The following is an 18,726-nucleotide window of genomic DNA, read 5'->3' as shown; positions in this document are numbered from 1 at the left end:
TTCTTGGAGCTCCTCCCTGTCCTGTTCATGCTGTGACTGCCAAGCACACCCTGTAGCCCTGCACCCATGGGCTGCCTGTATAGGGCTAGTTCTTATACTTGACATTCGGCCCTTCTGTCTGGTGCACATGTCAGAGATGGTGCAGATGACACCAGATGGTGGCTTAACCCAAGACCCGGCTGCCATGCTCTATCTGCTTTGGTTTCCTTCCCTAAGTGGCCAGTCCTGAGCACCTTCCCAGGCTTCCTCCTGGTTTTGCAGCTTTACAGGTAGTGAAGTACCACATTTAGCCTGTGGCTTCAGGTCCCCTGCCTCATCTGGGGCATTTAAATACGTGTTACTCTGCAGTGTGTGTGCTCTCAGCTGCCTCTCTGCCTGCTTTTGAACTCTCAGCCCGGCCAACCACTTTGTGATTTGGCCCTGCAGGGATGTTGAGCTTGCTTCTGAGTGTGTCTGAATCTTTTTAAATTTTAACACTTTTTATGCTCATGCTCTCACATCTGTCCTTGCATATTATTTTACAGCAGGTCAAGTTGAGGTTCAGAAAGTGAAAGTGAGTTCCTTGGAGCCTCTCAGCTAATGAGTGACAGAGCTAGCTAGCTCTTGTAAAGAGGAGAGCTGGGAAAGGTTTCTGAGGAGGTGCTAGAAATTTAATGATAAACATTTAGAGAGAGAGAGAGAGGAATCACTCATTGCACAGCACAAAAATTAACTATAGATTTCCTAAGCGAAAGTTAGCAAGAATTTCCCAGTCTTCGTGCCCACCAATAATTTTCTAAATATGAAGTATTTCCACACATTAAGCAAAAATGCTGAAGTGCTTTTCCTTTTTTTTTTCCCCAAAGAATTTATTTATTTATTTGACAAAGAGAGAGACAGAGAGGCAGGCAGAGAGAGAGGGGGAAGCAGGCTCCCCACCGAGCAGAGAGCCCAATGTGGGGCTGGATCCCAGGACCCCGAGATCATGTCCCAAGCTGAAGGCAGACGCTTAACCCACTGAACCACCCAGGCACCCCCTGAAGTGCTTTTCTCAGTACAGACTTACATTTATCTTGGCTAAAAATAACCTTCACACTTTGGTCAGTGGACCATATTTGGTGTAGCAAAAAGGAAACAAAAAGGCAGAAATTTTGCATAATAAATAGTTATAGTGCTTTATGTCAGATGGTCTTTTAAGTGCTTAATGAATACCACTTTATCTTCGTAACCACCATATGCAGTAGGTTCTTTTATTATTCTCATTTTGCAGGTAAGTAAACCAAGGCACAGAAAACTTCAGGAATTTCCTCAAGGTCACCCATAGGAAGTAAGAATTAATGCCACCATTCTAATCCTGGCTATCTAGCCTCAGAGTGCCAATTCCTTCTATTATGCTATGCGATCCAACCATGTCCCAGAATTAGTTTCTTTTGGTAATTTCTGCACCCAGCATGAGCTTGAACTCAATGATCCTGAAATCGAGAGTTGCATGCTCTTCTGACTGGGCCAGCCAGCTGCCCTTAAGTTCACAGTTGAGTTGTTAACTCAGTTGTTGACAATGGTCTTTAGCAGGGATACACTTTATGTTATGAAACCTCTTAATGAATTAGCTTTATTCCACTACTAGTAACTTGTGTCCTTTCCTAGTTTCCCCCTCTTACTGTACTATGTTCATGGTATTATTGTGTAAAGTTGACTTTACTGGCATCATTCCTCTGGAAGTTGCCGTAAGTTCATCCCGTTGATGGCGTATGCTTACAGCTGGTCCATACTTTGCCAAGAACTATGGCACAGAGGTTGTGGTATGCTCCTGCCTAACACCATCCATTTGATAGTGTCCCCGGGTGTGCATACGTATCTTCCTTGAATCCATTTTCTCATGCTGTGTTGTCTAGGATGCTGAGCAGTATCTGGATGCCGTGTTTCCGATAACTGACCAGCTAACTCCATCTTTGCCCTGGGAGTCAGTTATGGTTGATTCCTAGGTTCCTAAACAATGGAATCCTTATTTCTCTTCTCTGTCCCCCTCACCACACAGTGACAAAAACCAAGAAGTACTCCTGTGTGTCAGGGAAGGAGCAAGTATGGAAGTGGGGCAGGACGGGAAGGGTGTCCAAATGTGCTGTGGTGTTCATGGGAAAGGACAATGGAGGACAGCTAGAAGTCGGACCCAGGGAGGCATCTGGACGGAATAGTTAAGAACATGAGTTCGGGGTTCAAATTTTATCTCTTCCTCTTGCTGGCTGTGTGTATCTTTGGCCAAGTTATTTATTCCCTCTGTGTCTCAGTTTCATCACGTATAAAGTGGGGTTAACGGTAGTGTCTACTTTCATAGGGTTGTTATAATGATTAAATGAGTTAGTATCCATAAAGCACTTAGAATGGTGCCTGGCATATAGTCAGGCCTCAGTGCAGAGTAGCTGTTAGAATTATTATCACTCCAGACCCAGCAAAACGGAAACAGGTTCTAGCTGGCAAACATGGAGCAGTGGATTCCGGATAACCAGAAATTAGTGGCCAGTCCTAAGCCCAGAATGAGTGATGGACTGACTTACTAAATGACTTATAGTAGAATGGCATTCTTTTCCGACTTTGTGACCTTACATGGGCTAGGCTTCTGCCTATGTCAGAGGTCAGCAAACTACAGACTGTAGCTCCAAATCCATTTCATCGCCTTTTCCTGTAAATAATGCAAACATGAAGGAGGAGAATCCATGGAAAGATGGGTAGGCCTCCTCATCAGCCTTTTAACCCACCATCTCCTAACTCAAGGATCATGATACCTCTATTTATAGTTTGCAGCTTTCTTTTTCTGACCAAGATGCTCTGTCTTTCACAGTTCACTAGCAAAACCTTGAGCGAATATTCTTTATTCATTTGACAGCTTCAAAAGCTTGCTGTGGGCAGGCCTTCCTAGCTTTGTGTTTCTCAGGCAAAATCACAAGAAACCAGACTAAGGCCTTGCCTTTAAGGTGACAAAGAGGGAAAGAAACCCATCCAGGAGAAAAAGGATGAAGGATTTCTTTCTTCCCAACTCCTTTTGAATGCCTTGTTCTGTTCAGCAAATTCTGTACATATCACTTCCTGGTGTGTTGGTAAACATTCCCTCTGTAAAAAGAAAAAGGCTCACTCTGTAGCCTTCCCTGATGTCTGTGTTAAACAGCCCCACGGTGGCTGATGGCAAGTGGGCTTGGGAGGTGATGTGTTTCATCAGCTTGTTGGTGCTGGTGTGCTCTGTAGTAGACAGCTTCCTTTGCTGCGGAATCCTTCTATCAGGGCTTCTGTGTGGCACACGGGAACTCTTGATCTGTTTGTTCTCAGTCTAGGGCGCTGTTGCAGCCAGGTCCCAGAATGTGCTCTTAGAAATGGGACCGTATTTTTATAAGTCACTAGAGATGAAACTTCACTCTTGTTTACATTTAACTTGTGCCACTAGGTGGCACTTGAAGGACGTTACAGGAAATCGGCTCTACTGAATTTATTTAACTTCTTATCGAAGTGTAATGTGCATATTGAAAAGTGCACATTGAGTGTGCAACTGAATGAATTTTTACAAGCTGAACACATGTGTATAATCAGCACTCAAAATGAGACAAAATATTACTAACACCCCCAGAAAGTCCGTCTTATGCTGTTTTCCAGTTCCTGTCCCTTCTTAGGGTTACCACTATTCTGACTTCTAACAGCGTAGATCAGTTTTACCTGTTTTCTACCTTATATTTAAGTGGAACCATGCAGTGTATCCTCTTGTGTCTGGCTTCTTTTGCTTACATGATATTGTGTGACTCATCCATATTATTGTGTATAATTGTAGGTCATTGCTGTATAGTATTCCATTGTATGCGCAAAGATCACTGTGTTCCATTATTGGACATTTGGGTATTTTCAGAGTTTGGCAGTTATGAATCCTGCTGCTCTGCACGCTCATGTTCAAGTTGCTGAGTGGATGGATGTCTTCATTTCTCTTGGGTGCATGCCTGCAGTAGGATTGTTGGGTCATAGGATAGACATTGGTTCAGCCTCAGTAGGTACTGCCAAACAGTTTTATAGAGTGTATGTACTGATTTATAGTCCATCAACAGTGCTCCTGCTCCAGTTCTTAAACCCTCATCAATACTGGATTTGTTTTGTGACTGGCTCCTAACTTAAGTAATTTTTGTAGTTCCCTCTCTAGCCACCTATTTCTAATTGAAATTTTTAGAAGCTACCTTCTCGTGATGGACATAGCTCAAGCAGGAAGGGTTGTGTCAGCTCAAAAGCTGACATTAACCACAGTCTAATTATCAGCTACCACTAGTTAGAAAACATGTTATTCAAATATTTTCATCATTAATATAGAACACAGGACTGGGAATGGAAGTGAAAATTGTAAGTGTAGTAAAATATCGAGTGAGGCTAGGGCTAGGACTTTGAGGCACCTTGAAATTTCTATATACTTTTGCTATTATTACCAGACCTGTATATGTCAGGGTTGGGGGGACCAGAAAAAGGGATTTCTAAAGGCCTCATATCCAGATGTCTTTGAATTATGATGGTGGTGGCTGCCTGTTTAGTAAGCGTCTGTTTGCTACAGCAAGAGGCATGCATATGTCATCTTTTTTCAGCCTTATTCAGTGGGAAACATGAATCTCAAGAGAATCCTGTTATAGATTCCCGTAGCTATGAAGTCTACTCTGTTGACTCTGCAGAGAGCATTATCATGTGGCTTTTAGGTATGTGATGAATAGAGGGCGGGGCTCAGACTTGACTCAGATTGCTATTCTATTAGTAGAAATTGGAAATAGAGGAACAAAACCCCAGTTATAGTCAAAATATTTATCTTTTAGACCAAAACAAAGCACCCATAGTCCTTAATTGTCACAGTAAGGCTGTTTCATGGATATTGTCCATAATCCAGTGGCTTCCAGAAATCCCCAAGAGATTATGCTATCTGGCTTCTGTATCCAGGGACTAGTTGCCCATTATGATTACTGATTATCTGCTTCTGTCGCAGTTGTCGCTGAGCTCCTCTGTCAGCATTACCCTGGGTGTCGCCGGAGTTGGACTGGCCAGCTCTAAGGGGCCACCAGAGATGTTTTGTGTAAGCTGCCTGAGATGTCTGTGCTGAGGCAGCCAGGAAATCTGAAAGGGCTTTTATTTTTTAAAAGCTTCTTCCCTCCAATATTGATAGCGGCAATACCCAGTGGTGCAGGTTCGGTTTGTGGATAGCCTGCTTTCTGGGATCTGTGTGTACTCTAAACTGGAGTCAGCACTTTCTCAGTCTCGGTTTTCATCTTTCGGCAAGAAAGAAAGAGTCCTTCATGTTGAACTGGCTGCTCTTTGCAGTTGCAGAATCTATGCCTGGGAAGCCAATTGAATGTTTACTCTTTTTTCTTTAAAGATTTATTTATTTATTTTAGAGACGGAGAGAGGGTGCGCATGGGGAGGGGCAGAGGGAGAGGGAGAAAGAGAATTCTCAAGCAGACTCCCCATGAAACTTGGAGCCCGACGTGGGACCTGATCTGAGCACCCTGAGATCATGACCTGAGCCAAAACGAAGAGTTGGATGCTTACCTGACTGCCCCACCCAGGAGCCCCTGTATATTTACTCTTAATTATGATAGTAGCTGCCATTATTGAGTGACTACTGTGTTATTGTGCTTAGCACTGTGGACAGCTGTTTTGCTTAATCTTCACAAATGCTAGGATTTAGGTGAATTATCTCCTTGTGCAGATGAAGAAACTGTGTCCCAGAGAGGTTAGCACATGCCCTGTTTGTATACCAAACAAGTGCAAACCCTGGATAGATTCCAGAGCCTCTGCCCTGTAACTGATGCACCCTGTGGCTCCAGTTACGGTAGGATGAATTCCTGACTTGTCCAGTGGAACAAAACAGTGTTAGGTACATTACTAGCTCATTGCACACACTTGATTCCAGTACTTGCCGTGTGCCGCCATTCAGCTTAGGCACCGGGGAAAGGACAGTGAAGCAAAACACAGATCGTGCCCTCCAAGTGCTTACACATCAGCTCCATTTCTAACTCTCATAGGTGACTTGGGTCATGGATTTTGGCAATTGTACTTGCAGAGAAATTCAGTGTTTAGGACCCTGTCTCTGAAACTGACTGTGGCATGATGGGCTTTGCTGTGGCCATTGTGCTTCAGGGCACTGGTTCTGCGTCTTCTGTGCCTGGTTATGACCATGTGGCTTTTTCTCATGTGCCCTTACCTAGCAGAGCTGGAGGTCAGGTGGAAGGTAGGCACCAAATGACGTTTAGAATACCAGTGGGATGCTGGAGATTGCCTAGAGGCCATAGCACAATCATCTGCTCATCTGCCTAGAATTTAACTGTTGCCTTTGTGATTCCCAGTCTTGGGATCTGCCTGAATTCTGGGGTGGTAAATGAAACCTGAGTTTCTTTTTCTAATCTGTCAGCATGAGTGTTAAAAAGTTTATAAAATAAATTCACCAATTATCCACATCTTAGCAATTAGTTCTATAATTAGACTACTTCTTAAAAGTAAGTAGAATAAAAGTAAAAGTAAAGTAAAAAAAAAGATTTATTTATTGGCGGGGGGGAGTGTGCACGAGCGGGGTGAGGGGCAGAGGCAGACAGAGAAGAATCAGGAGAGAGAGAATCTTAAGTAGGTTCCCTCCTGAACGCAGAGCCTGATATGGGAAAAATAGAGTTGGATGCTTAACTGATTGAGCCACCCAGGCACCCCTAGACTGCCTTTAAAAAAGAGATTTGATCTTTTCCCCCCAGTTTTATTGTGAAATAATATACATCTCTTTGTAAGTTTAAGGTACAGAGCATGATGGTTTGATTTATGTATATTGTGAAAGATGACCACAATAGGTTCCGCTAACATCCATCTTCTCATATAGATAAAGTAAAAAGAAAGCAGGGGCCCCTGGGTGGCTCTGTCGGTTGAGCATTTGACTCTTGATTTCGGCTCAGGTCATGACCTCGGGGTCATGAGATCAAACCCCATGTTGGGTTCTGGGCTGGATGTGGAGCCTGCTTGGGATTCTTTCTCTACGTCTCCCTTTGCCCCTCCCTTTCCCTCTCCAAAAAAAAAAAAAAAAAAAAAAGAGAGAGAGACAAGAAAAAGTTTTCTTTTTGTCATGAGAACTCTTAGGGTTTACTCTCTTAACAACTCCTGTCTATATTATGCCCCAGGGTTATCTATGGTCGCTATGCTGTGCGCTGTGTCTCCACTACTTATTTCTCTTATAAATGGAAGTTTGTATGTCTTGACCACCTTTCTCAATTTTCCCCTCCGCACTGATTCTTTTTTTGTTGCAAATTTGATGTTTATTTACTTATTTGCTTTTAAGATTTTATTTTTTAAAAAGATTTTATTTACTTATTTGACAGAGCAAGAGAGCACAAGCAGGGGGAGCAGTAGAGGGAGAGGGAGAAACAGGCTCCCCTCAGAGCAGGGAGCCTGATGCAGGGCTCAATTCCAGGACCCTGGGATTGTGACCTGAGCCAAAGGCAGATGCTTAACCACCTGAGCCACCCTTGTGCCCCAAGATTTTATTTTTTTTAAAAGTAATCTCTATACCAAACGTGGAACTTGAACTTGAAACCCTGAAATCAAGAGTTGTATGCCCCACTCCTGTGCCAGCCAGGCACCCTGCAAATTTCTTTTAAAAGAAATCTTACTGCTGAAGATTTTGCCCAGCTTCAAAAATTTTATAAAACCATATGGCAGACACCCCTATTCCCTCCATGGTAAATGGACAAGAAAACAGTTAAGAAGCCTAGTTAGTTTTTGGTGCAGCACCTGTGGCCTTTTTCAGAGTAGGACCTTGGAGACTTGGTTTTCTCATCTCTTAAAGGAAGAGTCTGAGCCATCGATGGTCCCCAGTTGGTCTGGACTGGCTATGTAAAAATCACCTAGGGAGCTTGTTAAAATAGAAGTTTCTAATGCTCCACCCCTAGGAGATTCTAATTAGAGAAGTCTGGAGTAGTATCCAAAAGTCTGTAATTTATAAAAATTCCCTGGATAATTCTCCTGTGCAGCTATATTTGGGAACCACTAGGCTTAGAAGGTCTAGAACAAACAGAATTAACTTGAGAAGGAATTTCTGGTCTGTTTGAAGATTCAGGTAATACTTATGTGCCTGGAGCGGGGTCCATATGGGCAAACTAATGTAGTTATGAAACAGAGGCAAATTGGAGCCAGATGATAGAAGATCTTTAACTGGCTGAGTGTCCCTAAGGCCTGTGGTGCTATGCCATAGGCCTTAGGGACCAATTGAAGGGATTTGAGGGAAAAGTGTTGTGATGAGAGAAGGTGCTTTACAAAATTATTTCCTCAAGGTGTGCAGTGCAGGGTGGATTGGACTGGGGAAGAAACGGAAGGCTAGAAAAAGACCCCCGGCAGCTTTTGCAGTAGCCCAGGTAGGAGGTATAATGAGCACATGGACTGAGATGGGAGCTGTGGGACCTTTGCAAAGCTAGCCTGCCTGGGTGGGACTGAAATCTGGGACACGTTGTTTTACGCTGCTTGTAAAAATCCATAATTTGTCAGTGTTGAGTTCATTTGCCTTAAATATTATAATAAATGATTTTATTGTGTTGGGATCCAGGAGCTTTTAAAGGAAGCCTAGTAAATAAATTCATGCAGAGACGTGTTGGCAGCAGTAACCGCTGCTATTGCAAGGAAGGAGGGAGGAAGGGAGAAATGAAGGGAGGCCTTTCTGGCCAGGCAGCAACCCTATCCTTCCTTACCCTGCCTCCGCACTCTTGGGGAAGGGGGTCTAGCAGAGGTTCCCCGGAGCTGGATCTGCCAACCACTCTGCAGAACGCTCCTCTCGAAGGATTAGGTGTGGACTGTGGCATTTGGCATTTGAGTCGATGGAATATTTTTCCTTTGTTCCTCTAAAACCCAGTGTGTAGGTCAGTGTTCCCCAAAGTGTGTTCCCCAGAACATTAGTTCTGCTGGATGTTAATAGGAGTTACATGAGAATAAGAAGTCGAAGCCAAATCAGTTTGGGAACTGTTGGGTTAAACAAAGGCAGTGGCTTCCTTCACCTCACAGGGTTTCAGAGTGTGTGTGACGTGCTATTACCCCGTGAATTTCTAGGAGGGACATAGACTATGCTGTGTTCCCTAAGCTTATCTGGAGATTCTCTTCCTCTAGGTGAGGGGGTGACAAACTATGGCCCACAGGCCAAATCTGTCCCACCATCGTGTTTTTGCAAATAAAGTTTATTGGGACACAGTCACACCCATTCATAGTGTTGTCTTCTTTGCCTGCTTTAACAGTTAGTAGCAGAGTTTCATGTTTGCATTGGAGACACAGAGTCCAAATGGCCTGTACACCTAAAAATATTTACTATCTGGCTCTTTACAAAGAAAGTTTTCCTATCCCTGTCAAGGCAATTCATAGAACTGGTGTTCCCTGGAACCCCTATTTGAGAGATACTGCTGTAAGAAGATAGTTGTTGTTCTAGCACTGCTTGTGATGAATCTACTTAATTTTGTTCAGCTTTTATGCTGCCATATTTCTTTTCCTCTTGCTTTAAACTATTTCCTCTCAGCCATTTATCCGTTGTTGGATGTCAAAATCTGGCTCCCATGTGTCATTGTTCTTTCCTTTCATTTATCACATATCAGCAATCACAAGGATGTATCCAGTATCAAGCCACGTAGCTCTCAAATCGGCCTATCCCCACTCCCACCAGACTGGTTCAAGTGACCATCACCTCTTGTCTTGTTTTCATTTTCAGTCTCGTAAGTGAATTGCCTTCACCCACTGTGGGTTGCTTCTAGTGTAAAATGCAAATCTCGTCCTATCACTTCCCTACCTAAAATCTTGCAGTGCCCGTCACACCTCGGGGCTATCAGGATAAGCTCCAAATCCTCAACATGGACATAGCAGCTGAAATCTGGTTGGGAAAACAGAAACCACTCTAGGTATTTCACACTGGAAGAGATTTCATTTAAGGGATTAGGTACTTAAAGAATTAGCTGTGCTAGGGGAGCAAAGATGAGGGAAGGCCACCAGTCAGGTTTGCCACAATTTTCTGAATGTTAACACATTGCAAGTACTAAAGGAAACAGCTAGAGGACCTCAGGCTGCCTGCAGCATCTGAGTAATGATTTGTGGGGAAATGCCTGAGGCCACTTGAAGATCTTCTGACCGCTGAATTCCATGCTTCTCTTCCCATCACTGCCCGAGCAGTAGTTACACAGCTTGTTTCTCTCACCTTCTTGGTTTCATGTCAGTGACTCTCAGAGTCAACAAGGAACATTATTAAAAGGAGATTGTATGAATGTTCTTTCCAGGCTTTTACCCCCTGCAACACAGGGAAGAGCCTGGAAATGTGGAATGGTGCTGAGTAGCAAACAGACCCTCTGGGACAGTGATCTCTAGGACCATGTGGGATCCACTCCACTGCCTTTCTCCAGCTTTGGCTGTCTTATTCTTCTCTACTGTTCACCCTGATTCCGCCCTACTAGACCCCAAATTTCAGACCTGTTAGAGTGTGTGTGCTTAGAGGCCTGAAACAACTGACATTTCCTATCTCATAGTTTCTGTGGCTTAGCGATTTAGGAGAAACTAATCTAGTGGTTTCAGATCAGGGTCTCTCATTGGGCTTCAGTCATCTGAAGGTTTGACTGGAGCTGGAGGATCCCCCCTAAGACAGCTGTCCCACAAGCCTGGTGGCGGGATGCCTTAATTCCTTGCTACATGGGCCGCTTGTTAGGACTGATTGAGTGTCCTCACAAGATGGCAGCTTTTTCCAGAGCGAGTAATCCTAGAGAGAGACCAAGGAGGTGACTACTAGAGTGCTTTAACTCCCTTGTTCTGGGAGCAATTTGCCTAGTGCCTCAGGTCGGGTACCCCAGAAGCAGAACATGAGATGAGGAGTTTTGGAAAGTGATACATGAGATACGTGAAATAAATATCTGTATAATTGGATAACTGAACAAACCCTTCTTCTGGTGGAGAATCCAGATGCTTAGCCTTCCTGGGCCTGTGTCCATTTCTGGGGGAGCTAGCTGGGCAGGGACCATATTGTCCCATCAGCCATGGGAATGGGTGAAATCCCAGAACAGATCTCTACATTTGGAGTGGCAACACCTTCTAAGTCCATGTAACTCATACAGGCTTTTTCCTTGCAAAATTAGGATAAAACTATATTTCTTATTTGTGGATAGGGAATTATTGATATTAAAATATGAGATATATATTTTTAAAAGGAACCTTATCTGGAGTTTCAGTGAGCTCTTGCCTAAAAGTACATTTTTCTTGCTTTGCCACATCCTGGTTGGGTACCTGTCACATGGTGAGCCATGATGGAAGGACTGCCATTTGTTTTAGTAATTATAATCCTTGGGACTCAGGCATTGGATTTCAGCTCAGACGATCAGAACTTTCAGACCAGACTTGTCCATATTGATAGAGTTGTTCTCTACTTTAATATATGGAGGGAAAAGAGAGTTACTGAGGCTCTCCTGTTCCATGGGTTATCATTCTGTCCAAGTTGTTACCTTAGAAAAGTCTGAAGAAATAGCAAAGAAATCTCCCCAGTTTGTTCTGCTTTCCAGGTGCTAAACCTTACACTATTTTCCTGAGGGAAAGTGAAATAGTTTCTTGCAAAGAGGGGCTTTTGTAGCTCTAAATGTCATCTTTAGTTGTTGCTTTTTTTTTTTTAAACCACAAAGTTAGTTTTCTTTCCTCATCTCTTTTCCTGGGATAATGTCTGGCTCTGGTGAAGCTCTGCCTTTCCTGGGATCTTCGAGATTCCTGTGCTCCAGGCCCCAGGAGATTTCAGTCCTCTGAATGGTCAGTAGATGGACCCATTGAGAATCAGTCATGGAGTGGGGAGGGGAGGTCTTCGTGTTCCTCCCTGTGCCGTTGGTGGTTGGATTCTACCTTCCAGAGCCAAGGAGCTGTTTGTTCTCAGTCGTAGAGCAAGAAAACCTAGGCCTTTGGATGCGATTTCAGGAAGGTTGATCTATAAATGGAAAAAAATTGTCAGACATTTTTCACAACTGATTTTTCATCCTTCCCAACTCCCACTCTTTCGTACTTTGGGTTTTTAGAGCTGTTTCAGAGAAAGCAGAAGACGATGACAGTGGCCACGTCCTACTTTTGCTGTGCTCAGAATCCTTATTTTTGTTGAAAAAAGGTTCTGATTTATTGTTTCCCTCAGTATTTCCACAAGAGGGAGACTGCTCGTCTCCTCAGGAAAGGGAACATGGGGGCAGACATTTCTCTGCCTGATGATGGAGGGGCGCCGAGCAGGTGAAAGGTGGGGAGACTGGTCCATCACTCCTTTTCTCTCTGGCTGGCTGGCGGGATGTGTCATTGCATACCTGTGGTCCTGCTGAGGCCTGCATGTATAGACTTGAGGCCAGAACACTGGGGTTCCAGGCAACAGATTTGCGGATGGAAGAGGCAAGAAGGGGCATCAGGTCCCCTGCAAGGTCGGGGAATCCCTGCATTTGGGAGGTTGTTAGCCATTAATAAAGCTGACATTGGGCCTGCGGATCTTTTTTTCCTTTTCCTTTTCCTTGTTCGTTCGTTCTTTCCTTCCTTCCTTCCTTCTTTCTTTCTTTTGTTTTTTGAGGGAAGGAGAGAGAGAATCCCAGGCTGGCCCCATGCCCAGTGAGGAGCTGGTCACTGGGCTTGATCTCAGGACCCTAGGATTATGAGCTGAGCCAAAATCAAGAGTGGGGCACTTAACTGATGGTGCCCCTTCAGGAGCGCCTGGGCCTGTGGTCTTGAAATATGACCCCAGTTGTCGGAGCCCCCAGGAGAGGTGCCTGAACTCCTATATTCCCCTTACTCTTGACCAGGAATGGCTCCCAGATAGCTTTGCACAGCTATTGCCCGGGCATTTCAAAACTCAGTGTGCCTGAAAGTGAGTTCCCCTTACATCTGCTTCTCTCCTGGTTCTTGTCTTGGGCTAGGCCTCTGCATGGCAGTGGTGTCCTAACTGGAGCTTCCTTTCTCACCATCTGTATGCACTTCCCCTCTCGCTGGCTGCTCTCTGCTTGTCAGTCAGGTCTTAGCTGTGACATCACCTTCGCCCAAGTCTTTGCTGACCCACACGGCCTGGGTGTTCCTGGAGCCCCCCATACGTCCTCACCAAAGTCTGAATTCTACCAAAGCATGTTTGCCCTGTCATTTCTTTGCTTTTTCCACTAGACTTCAAGCTTCTGTAAGAAAGTTCTAAGTATTATTTAACTTGAATACCAGCTCTAGCACGGGGCCTGCCTGCTCTAGCTGGTCAGTAAATACATCTTGAACTAGTACCACTCCGGCCCAAGAAGAGTGCCTGAGGCTGTGTAGCTTAGTGGTCACAAGCCCACCGTTGGAACGGAGGCCTGGGTGTGGACCCTGCTGTTTGTGTGACCTTGGGGGAGTTCCTCAGCTTCTTGATCCTCAGTTTCTTCACCAATAAGATGGGGGTGATATCTGTTTCCTAGGGCTGTGATGATGAAATGCTTTCATTCATGCAGAACACCTGGAGAACTGCGGGACACAGTGTTTGGTTTTTCAGATAGCTGTTGACAACAGCAGCAATGCAGTGATCCTTAATGGAAAGGAGAAGGCCATAAGCAAAACTTTGAATGAGAAGTCAGGCCTGTGGAATGCCTGCATAATGGGTTTGGAGAGGTGGAGAGGTGGTTGGGAACCGGGGTTTCTAGCTAGGGCAGTGCAGATGGAAGAGCAGATAGGATTACTCTGGAAAAGGATGAATGGCGGTAGGAGGAATAGGAGAACCAGAGACAGAACTTTGAGAAATCCTACCTCTCAGGGATAAGAGGAGTCAAAACAGGAAAGAGAGAGAATGATTACCAGTAGGAGACTGCAATGCATCAGATGCCAGGGACAGGAGTTTTCAAAAGATAGTCAGGGGGGCTGTGCTGGGCAGAAGTCTTGGGAGAAAACTAGAAGAGGCAGCAAGAATCCAGTAAATCGGGGAGCATTGGTGCCCTTGTGTGTTTCAGTAGAGGCAGAGGAAGGACGAAGCCAGGCTCTGCGAGCAGTTAGAGAAGGCCAGGTTGGGGACCAAATGGACACACCAGGGATGATTGTTGTGCTGCAGATGTGTAGTACTTTGTGGGTAGAGGTCTGATGTTACTATAATGAGGAAGTCACGTTAGTTCGTACGGAGGGTTTTTTTCTTTGCATGTTAATACTTTGCATTGCTGGCTAATAGCAACTGAGCGTAGCAGACCTCCTGGAGACGGGGAGCAGCACATGGTGCCTGGTGTCCCGGTTGCTCTCCTGTTTGGTTTTGTGGCAGGTGCTACATCTTGAAGGGCTTTGGGGGCAGTCCTCGCCAGTCTTCGTGCGTGTGTTCACTGGTTCCATGCCACTTGGTAGCCTCAACCCTTCTGCTTGCCTCTTCCATCACGCTCTCCCACCCCTATCTTTTTAAGGTAAAGAGTCCTATCTGTTAGAGTGTTTTTCTTAGGTATTTATTATTTTCTCAAGTTTCAGTGTTGTGTTTTTGTTGTTGTTATGGTTACTGTTTTTGTTAGTGCTTGGGTTAAAATTTTAATTCATTTCTTTCCCAGCCTTTTTTTTTTCTGATAAGCCTTATTTATTTGTTTGTTTATTTTAGTTTGAGCTTTTAAAACATTCATTTTTTAGCAATACCTACGTGTAGTTATGGACAACATTACCATGACCCCTTTTCCTAAGATTGAACAATGAGGGAAGGGGCATGAGAGGGAGTGGCAGGGTCTTGGGAAGGTTTTCTCAAGGATCCAAAGACTTGACCGTGCTTGGTAGCAAAGTGGTCTGAATTGGCTTCCACTCAGTGACATTTCCTAGGTGCTCTCCATCATATATTTAGGTGGTTATGTTTTTGCATTTTTATCTTCTGTATGATATTTCGCTACAGTCTGAACAAGCGTCTGAGGCCGAAATACACCCCCAGCTGAACAGAGCCCCCTCTCAAGCTGCAGACAGTAGTCCAACGAAGAAGGTAAGGCCTATGGGAAGGTGCCTCTGTGATAGCATTGTAAGCGCCCCCACCCCTGCCGCGCCCCAGCCCGGGCTTCTTGGCTCTCTTTGCAAATCTGTTTCACTTTCATTTCAGTGTCCTGACCTGAATGTTAATGATCCTGCTTTCCTAGAACTTGGGTTCTTTGTGAGGATTGGGGTGCTGATGGTTCTTGGGCCTGCCCTTGATGTCACTGACAGTTTGCACTTCCTCTTCAGCCTCCAGCTAAACATGGAGGCCATGTTTTTAACAAGTTCAGGAGGTGCGGTGGGGAGGGCCAAGCGCCTTTAGCAAAACTCTGTGCACTGCTGAGCCTCTAGGAGGGCCTGTGGTGGGGGGCAGTGTAGTCTGCACTTCTTCCTCTGTGTGCCCCAGTCCGTCCTTGCATCCTGGCGTCTTCACCTTAACCCCCCAGTGTCACTGAATCCCAGGTCACTTACTCAGGAGGCGCTACTCAGTTGTCATGCTCTCTCTCCACCTTGTTACCCTCTCCTTGCTGCTCTCCATTTTTCTACGGCCCTCCTCTGCTCAGAGCATGGGCCCTGGGCTCGGGAGCACGGGTGAGGAGGGGCCTCCCAGACAGAGGCTGGCTGTCTCCTTCCAGAAGACACTGTGGCCCTTGAGCTTGCCTTCATATCTGAATTGGAATGGAGGAATGAGGAGACCTTCACAAACTTCAAAACTCACAACATATTCCCACAAGCCCCAAAGTGAGATGAGTCTGCTCACAAAGTGAGCTTCGTCTGCAGTCAGAAGAGGCCTCATGCTGTGAGATGCCCACAGCATTGAAAAAAGGGAGAGGGTGGAAAGGTGGGCCACTGGAATCTCATTCCTCTGTCCTTTCAGGTGTGAAAAGTGGTAATAGACTGCAAGCATGGAAAGAAAAAAAGAAAAGGAAAAAAAGAAAGGCCCCCCAAAAAGAAAGGCCCCAATATTTGATGTCTGTGTCCCCACCCCGTTCTTGCGAAGCCTTGAATCCACCTTCTGTCATCAGGTGTGGGGTTTGAACAGAGTGTGCGCCTGACCTGGGAATAGGCCTAGGAGGAACATGAGGACATTGACGTGGTGGGGAACATTTCAGTTTTTAACTTTTGGGTTTTATTTTATGTATTTAATCCTCAGGACACACCATATTCTCAGCCTCCATCAAAGCCCATCCGAAGGAAATTCCGACCTGAAAACTCAGCTACAGAAAACCAAGAGCCTTCTAGCACTGTTGGCGGGCCGGCATCCACAGCGACCGGGAAACCCCACACAGCAGTCCAAAAGTAAGTACAGCAGATCAGGGAGGTCAGCAACCACCTTTTCAGTCTTTGTATGCGTGTACATGTAAATCTGTTTACATATATACTAGTGGCCATGGAAGTGTGTGATTTCGTGGCTGCAGTTTTGTCTTACTTCTCTCTCTGCTGGTACTAGAGGCTCCCTGTTACCTAAAGAGACCTTCTAAGCTATAGGACTTAACCTGAGCCAAGGGGCAAGCGAGCACAAAGCTGTGGCATTTTAGTTGGTTTGATTTCCTTCCCTTCCTTCCTCCTCTTCCTCTCCTTCCCACCCCTCTTCCTGGTGCTGGCCTACATTTTCCTAGGACGAAGACAGTGAAAAAAATGGCAGTTTCCCCTCTTTGCCTGTCTTCAATTAGCAGTAATCACACCTCGGATAAACCTCATTGGGGTACGATACTGCCAGTGTGGAAAGCTGTCTTATGCTCCCCCCGACCCACCTGGGCAAATGGCTAGCTTCCTGACCCTCAGCCCCAACTTTGAGAAGATGTGGCTTGTGATTTCTTTTCATGCCCCATGACAATTTTCTGTTGTTGATCATGTCAGCACAGAATGGTCACATGGAGTTTCCAGAATGTATGTCTGACTGGCTGTAACAGACACTGGAGGAGGTGGCACGGGTGGGGGGTGGTGGTACCTGTGGACAAGGCCAGGAACCAAGAGAACAATGCTCTGGACAGACCGTTTTTCTCCAGAGGCTTTGGCTTTAAGAAAGGCTGTCCCTTGCCTCAGTTTCCCTGTAGTGAAATTAAGCTAGGTACTAAGGGCAGAAACCCGCTGCTGTGCCTGACTTCACAAGTGAACTCTACTGGTCACTAACATCCATGCTCAAGATAAGCCCTGACACTGCTCTTGGGGCTTTGTCGATCCCAGAGCAAGATTCCTTGGGTGCAGCTTGCCTCGGAAGCCAAAACCCCATGGGGAATCTGTGCAGCACTCTTCAGATGATGGTTTTTGTGTCTTTTTTTTTTTTCCAAATAGACAGTTCCCTGGTGGTATCAGTGCATAAAGGAAATCTGTTTGGTCCTTAATGGCCCCTGGGAGCTTGGACCATCTTTCAGCCACTGTCAGGCCTGGGGGCTGGACCCCTGTCAGGGACAAAGGTGGCTGAACTTGTTTCCGTGAGCTGGCCTGGCTCTGCAGTGTAATCCCTGCTTCACATTACTGCTGGCCAGTCTGTGGCAGCTCCGGCATCCCCCACACTGGATGGACGGCAGCTGGCTGAGCTCCCCCAGAGGTCTTTTTCAGTTTCTTTCCTTTGCCTGTGGGGTTTTTTTTTTTTTTTAAAGATTTTTATTTATTTATTTGATAGACAGAGAGAGATCACAAGTAGGCAGAGAGGCAGGCAGAGAGAGAGGGGGAAGCAGGCTCCCTGCTGAGCAGAGACCCCCCCCCCCGGTGTGGGACTCGATCCCAGGACCCTGAGATCATGACCTGAGCTGAAGGCAGAGGCTTAAACCACTGAGCCACCCAGGCACCCCAACCTGTGGGTTTTTAAAAACAGTTTTATTGAGATATAATTCACATAGCATACATTTCACCCTTTTACGTGTACAGTTCAGTGGTTTTTAGTATATCTACAAAGTTGTAAAACGGTTGCCACAAACTAATTTTAGAACATTTTTATTGTTCCCCAAAGAAATTCCATGCTGATTAGGAGTCACTTTCCATTTCCTGTCCCATGTCCCAGGCAAGCACTAATCTGTTTTCTGTCTTCAGAGGTTTGCCTGTTCCGGCCGGTCCATGCAGATGGAACCATGCAACACGTGGTCTTCTGTGGCCGACTTTTTTTCAGTTCACATAATGTGTTCAATGTTTATCTGTGTTTTTGCTAAAATCAGTACTTGGTTCTTTTTATTGCTTATATAACGTGCTAATGTACAGCTGTAGCACATTTTACTCACCCACTCAGCACCTGATGGACATTTGGGTCGGTTCCACTTTGAAGCTGTAAAGAATCATGCTGATACACTATGGGTGGACAAGTTCTAGTGTGGACTTGTGATTTCATTGGTCTTGAGGATGTACCTAGGAGTGGAATTGCTAGGTCATATGGCCACTCTGTATTTAATATTTTGAGGACTTGCCAAACTCTTTTTCCACAGTGGCTGCAGCATTTTACTGTCCTATCGGTAACATACAAGAGTTCTAATTTCTCTGGTTTTGTTTTGTTTTGTTTTGTTTCCAACACTTGTTATCTTTAAAAAAAAAATGGTCACAGCCATCCTAGTGGATGTGAAGGGGTATTTCACTGTGTTTTTGATTTGCATTTCCCTAATGGCTAATGATATTGGGTATCTTTTCATGTGTTTATTGGCCATTTGTCTATCTTCTTAGGGGAAATGTCTGCCCAGACCGTTTGCCCTTTTCTGCTTGGATTATTTATCTTTTTGTTTTGAGTTATGAGTTCTTGACTGAAGCAGATTCTCCTTCAGATAACATCATTGTCTATTTCATTTAGGGCAAAGGAAAAATGAAATAGTCTCTCCAAGTGAGCTG

The 18,726-nt window shown here is 45.1% G+C and overlaps 1 protein-coding gene across 7 annotated transcripts in view; it reads left to right on the top strand.

Moving 5' to 3' along the window:
- The window catches only part of REPS2 (RALBP1 associated Eps domain containing 2), a 229,912-nt gene that overhangs the window by 172,729 nt on the left and 38,457 nt on the right, over window positions 1-18,726 (top strand). For all 7 annotated transcript variants that reach the window (XM_044234502.1, XM_044234497.1, XM_044234498.1 and 4 more), the window contains 2 exons: window positions 14,843-14,926; window positions 16,067-16,212. In XM_044234502.1, coding sequence (XP_044090437.1) covers window positions 14,843-14,926; window positions 16,067-16,212 — 230 coding nt within the window. The remainder of the gene's footprint in view (window positions 1-14,842; window positions 14,927-16,066; window positions 16,213-18,726) is intronic.

The sequence above is a fragment of the Neovison vison genome, chromosome X (assembly GCF_020171115.1).
Source record: "Neovison vison isolate M4711 chromosome X, ASM_NN_V1, whole genome shotgun sequence".
In the NCBI taxonomy this organism is placed as follows: domain Eukaryota; kingdom Metazoa; phylum Chordata; class Mammalia; order Carnivora; family Mustelidae; genus Neogale; species Neogale vison.
The sequence above is the reverse complement of the archived record's forward strand: the minus strand, read 5'-3'. Positions and strand labels throughout refer to the sequence as shown.